We start from the raw sequence: 13,251 nt of genomic DNA on the forward strand, positions 1-13,251 counted from the left end.
TGATCCGTGAGAACTCAATGGGACCCGACCCCATGATCCGTGAGAACTCAATGGGACCTGACCCCATGATCCGTGAGATCTCAATGGGACCTGACCCCATGATCCATGTGAACTCAATGGGACCACACCCTTTGACCCATGTGAACTCATCGGGACCTGACCCTCACATTCCGTATGACCTGACCCTGTGATCCATGTGAACTCCACGGGACCTGACCCGTGATCCATATCAATTGAACAACACCTGGCCCTTGTATCCGAGTCATCTGAATGAGACCTGAACTTGGTAAATTGTTCTACAAACAATCTAATTCAGTAATGTCCTTACCAAAGGAAACCCTGGCTTGGTTTTTACATGACTGCAATCCAATGCGAGTGTGGCTGATGTTTGACTGACTAGCATAGCCAAGCTAGTCTAACCATAACACATACATGTTCCAATGATATTAAGAAAGTACACACCTATTATGCAGTCACAAACAGAAGAAAATCTGCAGATCCTTGAAATTTAAGCAACACACACACAATGCTGGAGGAAGTCAACAGGGCAGGCAGCATCCATGGAAAAGATTGCAGTCGACCTTTTGGGCTGAATCCCTTCGGCAGGACTGACGAAATGTCGACTGTAGTTTTTTTTTCCATAGATGCTGCCTGGTCTGCTGAGTTCCTCCAGCATTTTGTGTGTTTTGCACCCATTGCGCAGTGCTTACTTCTGATATGAGTGGTCACTGTTAACTGTATAAATACCTTACCTTTTTCTCATGCAAAAATCTCTCCTCCTCCATTTTCCCTGTCACAATTGCAAGCTCATCAAGAGCTTTCATGAGTTGCTCATGAGGCACCATATTCTGAGTCAGAATTTGACTTTGTCTTTTTAATTTTTTTTGTTCCACCAGCATCTGAAATGAGGACAAATACATTTAAAATCCAAGCATTTGAAATTCTGGCCAAATTAATTACCTAATTTTAGTTATCTGCAAGACCTTGATGCTAGTGATCTTGTTCATGCTACTTACAACTTTTAAAAATCCATTCCAACCCGTCTATCAGACAATATGTACAATTAGTTAGACAGGCTGATTTGATATTAATATTGTATTGATAACATAATAAACAAAGGAATCAGAATCAGATTTAATATAATTGGGATATGTCATGAAAGTTGCAGCAGTACGTTGCAAGACATAATAACAAAAGGTGTGATTTGCAATAAGTATATATATTCATAGGTTCAATGTCCAATCAGAAGTACGATGACAGAGGGGAAGAAGGTGTTTCTGAATCATTGAGATGTGAAGATCAAGTTTTTTTTCACAGAGTGGTGGGTGCCTGGTTTGCACTGCCTGGGGGGTGACAGAGGCAGCTACATAAGAGACTTTCAAGAGGTGTTTAGATAGGCACATAAAAGTGAGGGCAATGGAAGGATATTGACATTGGGTAGGAAGGATAGATAGGTTTATTTGGCCTTTTTATAATTAATTTAGTTGGCTAAAAAGGCTTGTTCCTGTGCTGTACTGTTTCCCATTCTATGTTTAATAGTTTCTCCTAGTTATAATGTGTTAATGACATTGTAGATTCCATCATTTCTGGGATTATACCTTCCATATGCTGTGTGTCTGCAGCTAATCAGATACACAGCAATTAATAAAACTGCTGCTGCTTTTCATACCTCATGGGCAAAGGACTCTGCTTCCTTTCGGAGATCTTTCTCCAGTTCCAGACTTTGCTCTAAGCCTTCGTATTCCTCTAGAGCCAACATTGAAACTTGGAGAAACATGAGCATTTAACATTTAGCAACAAAATTACAGCAGTATATTGTGAATCTGTTATTTTTCTAATACAGAGATAAAACTAATGTCTGTGCAACATGTGTCACATAAACCTAAGTTTAAAAAAGTAACATTTTTTGGTATCATTTGGATGTCTTATTTTCACTACTTTAGTATTTAAATTCATTATATATTTATTCAAATCTATTTTCATAACTAGTATTTGATTCTTTAAACAAATAAAGCAACTATAATTTGAAACAAAACACTGAAAAAATATTCATGCCTCCATTGTTAAAATATTTCAGCAGTGCTTGACTCTGTAGAAAATTCTGAGTTTAAGTAGCACCTTTTGAATCCAAACACGAAAGCAAGCCATTTTCTTATTGCATAAATAACTCTGTTTGCTTTGTTTCAGTAAGTTCTCAGTCACATCACTAGATGGAGCACCAGATATTTTTGGTGGAGGAACTGGACAAACACTGACCAGCTCCCTCACTTGATTATTTCATTGGCAGCAGAAAAATACAAACTATCTCCTCCTTCTACATTCTTTTTTGAAAGGGAATTTGCTCCTTTAAAATTATGGTCAAGTTTCCAAGGTGCTCTAATGTATTCTAGATCCAAAGCTGGTCTTTTTGCTTCACTACACACACAATTTTATTGGGTGTCAGGGTCAAGAGATGTCTCTACCAAAGGAATTCCTGATAGCATCATCTGGAAATCTAAACTATGCTACAGCCATTGTCAAGAATGATGGTACATACTCCAAGTATGATGTATGGCATTGCATAAACCAGGAGCTTCAGGAAATGAATTTAGAATACATTATCAATGTGAATTCCAACTCAAATATGGAAAAAATGCTGTCAAGATAGGTGAAAGTACACACTTGGTTTTCTGATTTTTCCTTAAACAGTAGTGTTCCATTTAACTTAAATTATTGGTGGGGTGAGGATACATCTCTACCAAAGGAGGTGTAAGGCACTAGCAGGTCATCCTTGGCCAAGGTGCAGCACCAGCTTAGCCAAACCCCCTTCAACCCCTGATCAGGGTCATGTGAAGTCGTAGGAGCAGGTGGTGGATGGTCATATGAAAAGCTGGTGCATATCACAAGTCCTGGTTATGCAACCACTGACGCTAGGCAGACAATCTCTGAAGAGTATTGACCATGGCTGGGGTCACCCGCCTTGTAAAGACACTGCCCAGAAGAAGGCAATGGCAAACCACTTCTGTAGAAAAATTTGCCAAGAACAATCATGGTGAAAGACCATGATCGCCCACATCATACGACACAGCATATGATGATAATGACGATATTATAGATGAAAGGAAATGCCACGCACTTTTCTTTACAAGATACTTTCTTTTCTAATCATCAGAAAGAAGAAAGTTAGAAAATTTGAAAATTAGCAACTTTGTTCAATCTTAATAACAGCCAAATGGGGGACCAAAAAGAATTGGTTCATTATTGTTAAACATACTAAGATGCAGTGAAAAATTTTGCATGCTATCTAGACAGATTATTCTAAACATAAAGTGCATCAAAATAGTACAACGGGTAAAGCAAAATGATCTGAGCAAAAAACTCAGCAAGTTAAATTTCTGCAGCATGCTTTCAGTTCTTGCATATTTACTACAAAAACATCAGTAATGTTTTTCTACACTAGTACTGATCTTTTGTTTTAGTGAAGGATATACACAAATGTCAGAAGTTCAAGGTTTAATGGTTTGCAAAAGTAACCAGGACATTGAGCAAAGCAAATATTGCTGAAATAAGTCTACACATTATGAAGAGAGTAACAGATGTGAGATGGACTGAAGAATGCTTATATCCATGTTGTTGCTGCTTTGGTTCTAACGACTGAGGCAACCAACGTACAGTATCTCTGTAAGTGATCAAGACTGGCGTCAATGGTAAAGAGATACGTAAGCTACAGTAGAACTATGTTTAACCATTGAGTTGTATTGCACTGAAATTATCTCCTCAGTCTACATCACTCATGATAACCTTTCTGCCTGTCTTACACAAATATAATTTTCCTACATCAAGACCATATCCTTCTATGTATTGTCTATTGAAATGTCCATCCAAATGTCTCTTAAATTTAGTAATTGTATCTGATTCTACTATGTCCTCTGGCAGCAAGACCCAGATATCAACCACTCACTGTGTAAAAATAATGTGCCTCTCAGATATCCTAGAAGACTCCTTCCTCCTTAAATCCGTGCCCTCTTGTTTTGATACCCTTATCATGGGATCAGGGGTTCCCAAGCTTTTTTATGCCATGGAGCCATTAACCAAGCAGTCCATGGACCTCAGGTTGGGAACCCCTGCATGGGATAAATATTTTGATCATCAATGCTATCTATGACTCTCATAATCTTATCAATTTCTATCAATTCATCCCTCGGCCATGTAGTACAGTATGTAGAGATATTATCCAGTCCTGACTGCTCCAATCTTACAGTATTATTCAATAAGTTTAATTACATATTTTTGAGCAAAAAACTGTTAATTGTTTTCTTTCTAGTTTTACAAACCCATTGATTAACAATAACAATTACAGGTCAGAAGTTTAAAAACCTTTGCTGTACTTGGCAAGAACTTGATTTTGATTTTCGACTTCAGCAGCCAGTAAATTATTCTTTTCTTCTTCCTTTTGTAGCTGGAAAAATAAAAAGAATTTATAAAAATATCAGCATTACTAAAGTAACCTCAGACAATAAAATCTATTCAAAATATTTATGCAGAATATTTTAATTTTATTTGAGGAAAAGTGGGCACTACCAGCATGGCCAACACTTATTGTTCATCACCCACTGAGCAAGTAATGGTTTTGACCTGCTGCTCTCCTGATGAATACACCCCTACAAGGCCAGTGCATAGTCAACTTCAGGATCTACACCAAGTGACAAAGAAGGAAAAAGGAATACCGATAGATTTCCAAATCGGGATGGCGTACACTTCAGAGAATAACCAGCAGTTGATGGCGTTCCCATTCACCTGATGCCACGGTCTTTCTGGGTACCTGTTTCTTTGATACAGCTAAGCACTTTAAACTGCCATAACAAACGTAGGTGTATCATCTGAATGGTAATGTTACCACTCTGTCTTACTTAATTAGGTGGTCATTAAGTATCATTCAATAACCTCTTAGCTCCATCTTTTGTTCATTTTTTGACCACAAATGCAACAGGCTCAATATTTTCTTCATCTGAAACTCATTATAAAGTTACAAAGCTGAAATAATGGCAGGGTTGTGAAAATAACAGGAGCCATCAAATAGTATGAACAGAATCTTTCTTAGACAATGACATTTAGAGAGTTTATTTGTGCATTTATAGATTTATCTGACTACATTTTTTATCTATGAACTATTTCATCTAATTATGTAGTTTCACCATGCAGTTCACTAAATGAATCAGACAACCTGATTTAGGGATTTGCATCATGAACTTACATTTATATTGTGCCTATCACAATCTTAGAACATCCAACACATTTCACTGTTATTGAAACAGTTCTGAGGTATGATTGAAGACTTTTAAATCCATTGCATGGTTACATTGATTGTAGAGATAAGATTAGCTTTATTTATCACAATGCTCTGGGAAGTGTGCTTGTTTGTGACGTGCTGGCAACAGCCCACGATGTCGCCACACTTCTGGTGCCAACATCTTACTAACCCTAACTGTATCTTTTGTAACGTGGGAGGAAACCGGTCATGGGAAAAATCTCCTTACAGTAGTGGCAGGAATGAGTGATGGCTGATGCTATAAAGTGATTGGGATAATTACTACACTACCTTGCCACTCACTGTGACTAATGTTGGGAATCAATTCTACCAGGAGATTTGTCTTTTAGAAAAAAATGGGCAAAATGGAGGAGCAGCTGGAATAAATCTGATTTTTAAGAGTGGGATAAAGGCAGCAGAGGGAAGGAACTGTGCACAGCAAGTTGAGAAATAATGTTCATGGACTGTTTGTCCCATACCCATCAGGGGGATACGTAGCACCCTCATCAGGACCACCAGACTTAATAACAGTAAAACTGATCAACCCCAACCCTCAGCAACACCACTCCCCCCAACCATCACTACTTTATCATTTACTATCAGTCATTTCATGTACAGACATTCCTGTGCCATGTGTCACATTATGGAATAAGATCAATCCATGTATACCAGCTATCTTATGTTTATTTTATTGTTATTTTATTATATTATATGTTATTTTATATATATTTTATTGTTATTATTGTGTCTGTTTTGTGCTGCATCAGATCAAGAGTACAATTCTTTTGTTCTCCTTACACCAGTTTACTGAAAATTACATTAACATTTGACTTGACAAATAAACTGTTCTTGGGCTTCCAGCTGGGTACAGGTATTGATTTTAAACAATGTTTCAATGACAAACTCTACCATCTTCATCAGGGATGATGCCTAGGCATGTCTAGTCCAGTGGTATTTATACCCATTTGTTCATCCCTCCTGATTGGTTAGTCCTCTTTCAATCAGGTTTCTGCTGTTCCACCTTGTTTACAATCAAATTCAAGTTCTTTCTTAGAGCGAGCCTTCCATCTTTGTTAAAATTCAATCGGGCCCTTAAAGGGCTGACAGAAAAACCAGGAAACCTAACATGGAGAACCCATCGCTACTGCCTGTCTTCCTTATAATTCCATAGTGTCTGGAAAGATAACCTGGGTCCTGAGAAACCACCAGATTAATACCATCCACAAACCCATAAGGAAGCTCAAATCACAGCTGATGGGAGTTAAGGATGACCTGGCACTCTGGACAGCTGGTGTTTACAGGATTCCCTGTGAATGCAGATCAACATATATTGGCCAGACAGAATGCACAATGGAAAACAGCATCAAGGAGCACAGGAGGTGGATCCATTTGGGTTCCCCGGAGAAATCATCGGCAGCAGAACAATGCATTCGCAATGGCCATAGGATTGACTTCGATGGCACAAAACTACTGTGCCATACCAGTGGGTGTTGGGACTGCCTGGTGAAGGAAGACATTGAAATAAAACTAGAGGAAAAGAATTTTAACAAAGATGAAGGTCTCGCTCAAAGTTAAGAACTGGAATTCAATTGTAAACAAGGTGGGAGAGTGGAAACCTGATTAGATGAGAACTAACCAATCAGGAGGGACGGACAATGGGAGTATAAATCCCAGTGGACTAGACATGGCTAGGCATCATCCCCAATGAAGATGGCAGAGTTTGTCATTGAAACATTGGGTAAATTCAATACCTGTACCTGGCTGGAAACCCAAGAAGAGTTTATTCATCATATACTCCAGGAAAACACTAGATTCTTAATCTTGACTTGATCTTCACTTGAAGGGAAAGGGACAGGAAACACTGGTGGGCCTTGTACAAAGGTCCCTCTCCCTAAACTCTAGTAGTAACTAGAGCACAGAATAGATCAGGACTTTAATATGCATGTCATAATTAATACAATTGTTGGTTAAAAGTGTTGATTCTTGGGTTGGGAGACTGTCATCAATGTAATATTATGGGGATCAATGCCAAATCCCCAGCTGCTCCCAAACCATGTCAATATGATTTGGATAATAAGTTCAAGGTTGCTGAGAGCACAAAGACAAATGGCAGTGTGTGCTGTGAGGATGCAGGGAGATTTTGGAGGATGTAACCATGCTGAGTGAATAGATAAGAGCAAAGCAGATGGGAAATAATATGGAAAGATGTGAGAACATCACTTTGAAAATATAAGGTGCATTATTGAAAATATAAGCTGCATTCTTTTTTTAAGTAGTGATAGCTTGAAAGATATTGATGTTCACAGAGCCCTGAATGTCCCTGCAACACAAATTGCTGAAAGTTAATACTCAGATTTAGCAAACAACTAGGAAGATAAGACATAGGTTAGTCTTACTGAAATACAATCTAGCAGTAATTTAGATGGTGCTGGTGAGATCATACAGGAAAATTGTGTACAGATCTGGTCTCCATATCTACAGAAGGACATACTTATGCTAGAGAGGGTGCAAGAAATATGCACCAGATTCCTTCTGAGGATTGAGGTTATCTTGCATGAGGAGACATAAAGCAAACAGTCACTACTGTTTGCAGGTTCCAAATAAGTTTGTCAGGCTTACACATGCAGGCACCTTCCAGTCTCCACTCAGCTAAAAGGAGTCATCTCCCATTCATTTCCAACTCATCACCTGCAGCCTATTTAAACCCAACTCTCATTACAGTTCTTGTTCACTCATCCAACCAGCTGGTCTCAGCCAGTTGCTTCTAGGCTTCAGTTATCTTGTTGCCTTGTTGTGTTCGGTATCTGTTCTCTCTTGTTTTGTGGCCCCCTCACAGCTTGTTTTGCAGTTTATTATTAAAGAGATCGCTTACTGCTAAATCATCTCCACTGCTCTGCATTTGGATCAGACCTCTTCTTCATTTCCTGACACAGTTGAGATACACTGAAGTGTAGTGTTTGGATTAGGATGTTTGACAAAGAAATATTGCTCAGAATATCGGGAAAGTTATAGCAGGCACGTTTATATCCACCTGTGAAAGGAATATGTGATAACTATTACACACAATTGTCAGCTCTATTCTCTGGAGTATGGTTTGAACTATGACCTTCAGGTTGCCATCGAGTTAAGGTTAATACCACTCAGCTCAAACTGTGCTCATAATTAATTCAAACACAACACATCATTTCAGTACGATTTCTTCTTTTGTTTTTGTTGCTCACTTTATCAGCCAAGTCTTTCAGGTTCTCCAGCTGAAAAGACAACTGCTTCTTCTCTTCCAGTATTGATGCAAGACTTTTTCGAAGATCTAAAATACAGACAAATTTTAATTTACATAAGTCATACTTTTATTTTATAATTTTTGATGAACTTTTATAACTGCCACGATGAAGAATCCCAGAACAGAGGAACAGATCAATGTTTAGCATTATTCAAGACTAGGTTAGCCTTAAAAATGTTCAAATACAATTATAATTCTATGCTAACTGTTCAGAATAGGTTGCTACTCACTAACTCGCTTAATTAAGTTATTCCTTTACTAGTCATTTTCTCAGACAAAGAATGTTGGACGTTACCACTTAACTGGAAACAAACAGGTTTAAAAGTCTGCAGACCAGTTACAGAAAATGGCCAGAAGTGCTCTGTGCAGCAGACTCCCCACATTCTAAATCAGCTTTGTCAATAACAAGGCAAAATTTAGTAACAATTAAAAATTACTTAAGATATACCTTATAGGTCTTTTCAGAAACTTAAATATTTGTCAGCTTAAAAACAGGAAATGAGGAGCCTATGTGTAAATAAACTTACACGATGAAGCCCAACTTTCATTTTATTTAAATGATCTAAAAAGGTCCCTCTTAAAATATAATCACAGATCAAATATTTTCCAAGAATAAGACCAATGCTACAACTTTGTTTTAGAGATACAGTGACCCACCAGGCCACACTGCCCAGCTACCCATCACAGGACAATTGACCATGGCCTATTAACCTACTAACCAGTGCATCTCATACTGTGGGCGAAAACCAGACCCCCCCAGAGAAAACCCACGAGCACAGGGGAAGAAATGTAGAAACTTTCTTATAGAAGGCAATGGAAATGAGCTCTGAACTCCAAAGCTCTGAGCTACAATAGCAACATGCTAACTGCTACACTACTCTGGCGTCCATCTACTTTGTCATTTTTTTAATTTCAAGTAAGAGCCTGGTGATTTTAGAATTTCCCCAATGACTTCGAAAAAACATACTTCCCTTCACACTAACTCACCTTGCATTTGATTCTGGCATCCTATTGAAGAACATATGACATTGTTGTCTACTTGCTTATTTGTTGCATCATTTGCTGAATCTTCTCCCAAAGAAAGCTCGGCAGGAAGAGCATCAGCTCCCAATTTCTCCATGTAGTGCATACTGATTCGTTTAAGGGCTTTATTGTCTTTGTCCAGCTACAAATGAGAAATTCAGCAAAGGTAAGCAGATTCTCACTAAATATGGATCTTCAAAACAATCGTTTCCTCCTGGAGGACTTTTCTGAACAAAGAGAGAATTCAACTTTGAAAGGGTCGACATTCAGATCATGTATTGCTATCATATTTCAAGAGTTGTTGCACAAGTAAGTTAGAAAATTACATGACATTTGTGTTACTTCAATTGTTGACGATGATGTGCTACAAAGTTATGGAGCATATGGAGAAACATGCACTTTTTTTAAGAAGTCTATAATTTATAGAAAGAAAGAAAGTTAAAAGTATTATCAATGTATGTATACCATATACAACCTTGAGATTCACAATCTTGCAGGCAGCCACAGAACAAAAAAACACAATAGAATCCATGAAAACAGCAAAGACCAACAAACACCCAATGAGTGAAAAATCGCACAAACAATAAACAAGTAAACAAATAACGCACAGAACATGATCTGCTGAGCCCACAGCCACAGAGCCAGTTCAGTGCAGCAGCTGGTAAAGACAAGAAGAAGTAAAAGAGGTGAGGTGGTTTATGTACTCTTATTTCTATAGCTGCTTCCCTAAGCACTGAGACACCAGTTAAGATACGCAGCAGCAGCTTGAGGTAGGGTAACATGTGGCCAGGTTAGGGGTGGATATTAGAGATGATGTCAAATTTCAAAGTAAATTTATTATCAAAGTACCTGAAATATATATCACCATATACTACCCTGAGATTCACATGCTTGCAGGCATTCACAATAGAATCAATGAAAAGCTACACAGAAAGATGACAAACTGTGCAAATACAACAAAACAATAAATAAACAAACACATGGACAGGTGAAGTTCAAGTTCAAAGTAAATTTATTATTGAAGTACACATATGTCACCATATACAATTATGAGATTCGTTTTCTTGCAGGCATACAAAGCACAATAGAATCAGTGAAAGACCTCACCCAATGGGACGGACAAACAACCAACATGTGAAAACAACAAACTGTGCAAGTACAAAAGAAAATTTAAAAAGCAATAAATATTGAGAACACGAGATGAAGAGTCTTTGAAAGTAAGTCCATAGTTAGAGGAACAGTTCAGTGATGGGGAGAGTGAAGTTGAGTGCACTTATACCCTGTGGTTCATCAGCCTGATGGATAAGGGTAATAACTGTCCCTGAACCTGGTGGAGTGGGAGCTGAGGCTCCTGTACCTCCTTCCCGATGGAATCAGTTCAGAGTTGACGTTATCCTCACTGGTTCAGGAGCCAGATGGTTGAGGGTAATGACTGTTCCTGAACCTGGTGGTGTGGGTCCTGAGGCTTCTGTTCCTCCTTCCCAATGGCAGCTGTGAGAAGATAGCATGGCCTGAATGGTGGTGTGTTTACCCTACAATTAATTGTATGTGAGCTATAACTAAGATAATTCATTACATTAGAACACAAGAACATTCACAATTCCTAACATTCAATCAGGTCTAAGACGTTATGTGTTTCTTTTCTATCTATTGTGAATCAAGCACTCTACACTTAAAAATATAAATATCAATATTCCCAAAGATTTTGATAATAGTACACTTCAATACAGAGAAGAAAATAAGACATAGGATAAGAATTAGGCCATTCAGCCCATTGAGTCCACCAGTCCATCATGACTGAGCCCCATTCCATTCCTCTCAGTCCCATTCTCTTGCCTTCATTCCGTAACCTTTGATGCCCTGACTAATGAAGAACCTATCAATTGCTACTTTAAATATACTTAATGAGGCCTCCAGAACTGTCTGTAACAATGAATTCCACAGATTCACCACATCTTGCTAAAGAAAACGATGTCCCGCTTTGAGGAGGAAAATGACATGGCGGTGAGGAAGTCCACCCCTCCTACAACTAACCAGGTGCTGTGTCTCACCGTGGCTGAGGTAAGAAGAACCCTGTGTAGGGTCAACCCACAGAAGGCTGCTGGACCAGACAACATTCCTGGTAGTGTGCTCAGAGGATGTGCAGACCAGCTAGCAGATGTTCTCACTGACATCTTCAACATCTCCCTGAGCAGCGCCATCATTCCAACGTGCTTCAAGGCCGTCACCATTACCCCCGTGCCGAAGAAGTCTTCAATGTCCTGCCAAAATGACTACCGTCCCGTTGCACTCACATCCATCATCATGAAGTGTTTCAAGAGGCTCATCATGAGGCATATCAACTCCCTGCTGCCCCCCTCACTGGACCCCCTGCAGTTTGCGTACCGTCCCAACCACTCAACAGATGACGCCATTGCCATCACTCTCCACCTGGCCCTAACCCACCTGGACAAAAAAGACTCATGCGTTCCGATGCTGTTCATAGACTTCAGTTCAGCATTCAACACAATCATCCTTCAGAAACTGATTGGAAAGCTGAGCCTACTGGGCCTGAACACCTCCCTCTGCAACTGGATCCTAGACTTCCTGACTGGGAGACCTCAGTCAGTCCGGATCGTGAGCAGCATCTCCAACACCATCACACTGAGCACAGGGGCCCACCAGGGTTGCGTGCTCAGTCCACTGTTGTTCACTCTGCTGACCCACGACTGTACTGCAACACACAGCTCGAAACACATCATCAGGTTCGCCAATGACACAACCGTGGTGGGTCTCATCAGCAAGAACGACGAGTCAGCTTACAGAGAGGAGGTGCAGCGGCTAACGGACTGGTGCAGAGCCAACAACCTGTCTCTTAATGTGAACAAAATGAAAGAGATGGTTGTTGACTTCAGGAGGGCACAGAGCGACCACTCCCCGCTGAACATCAACGGCTCCTCAGTAGAGATAATTAAGAGCACCAAATTTCTTGGTGTTCACCTGGCGGAGAATCTCACCTGGTCCCTCAACACCAGCTCCATAGCAAAGAAAGCCCAGCAGCATCTCTACTTTCTGCGAAGGCTGAGGAAAGTCCATCTCCCACCCCCCATCCTCATCACATTCTACAGGGGTAGTATTGAGAGCATCCTGAGCAGCTGCATCACTGCCTGGTTCGGAAATTGCACCATCTTGAATCGCAAGACACTGCAGCGGATAGTGAGGTCAGCTGAGAAGATCATCGCGGTCTCTCTTCCCGCCATCACGGACATTTACACTACATGCTGCATCTGCAAAGCAAACAGCATTATGAAGGACCCCATGCACCCCTCATACAATCTCTTCTCCCTTCTGCCATCTGGGAAAAGGCACCGAAGCATTCAGGCTCTCATGACCAGACTATGTAACAGTTCCTTCCCCCAAGCTATCAGACTCCTCAATACCCAGAGCCTGGACTGACACCTTGCCCTACTGTCCTGTTTATTATTTATTGTAATGCCTGCATTGTTTTGCGCACTTTATACAGTCCTGGGTAGGTCTGTAGTCTAGTGTAGTTGTTGTGTTTTTTTTTCTCTGTATTGTTTTTACATAGTTCAGTCTAGTTTTTTTTACTGTGTCATGTAACACCATGGTCCTGAAAAACATTGTCTCATTTTTACCTTGTACTGTACCAGCAGTTATCGTC

General features: G+C 39.8%; 1 protein-coding gene across 2 annotated transcripts in view; it reads right to left on the reverse strand.

Annotated features, from left to right (window-relative positions):
* Positions 1-13,251, reverse strand: part of shtn1 (shootin 1) — an 88,295-nt gene that overhangs the window by 34,401 nt on the left and 40,643 nt on the right. For both annotated transcript variants that reach the window (XM_073026838.1, XM_073026839.1), the window contains exons 5-9: positions 9,555-9,732; positions 8,509-8,594; positions 4,357-4,438; positions 1,670-1,764; positions 753-899 (exon numbers count right to left, since the gene is read on the reverse strand). In XM_073026838.1, coding sequence (XP_072882939.1) covers positions 753-899; positions 1,670-1,764; positions 4,357-4,438; positions 8,509-8,594; positions 9,555-9,732 — 588 coding nt within the window. The remainder of the gene's footprint in view (positions 1-752; positions 900-1,669; positions 1,765-4,356; positions 4,439-8,508; positions 8,595-9,554; positions 9,733-13,251) is intronic.

This window comes from Hemitrygon akajei, chromosome 23 (assembly GCF_048418815.1).
Source record: "Hemitrygon akajei chromosome 23, sHemAka1.3, whole genome shotgun sequence".
In the NCBI taxonomy this organism is placed as follows: Eukaryota; Metazoa; Chordata; class Chondrichthyes; order Myliobatiformes; family Dasyatidae; genus Hemitrygon; species Hemitrygon akajei.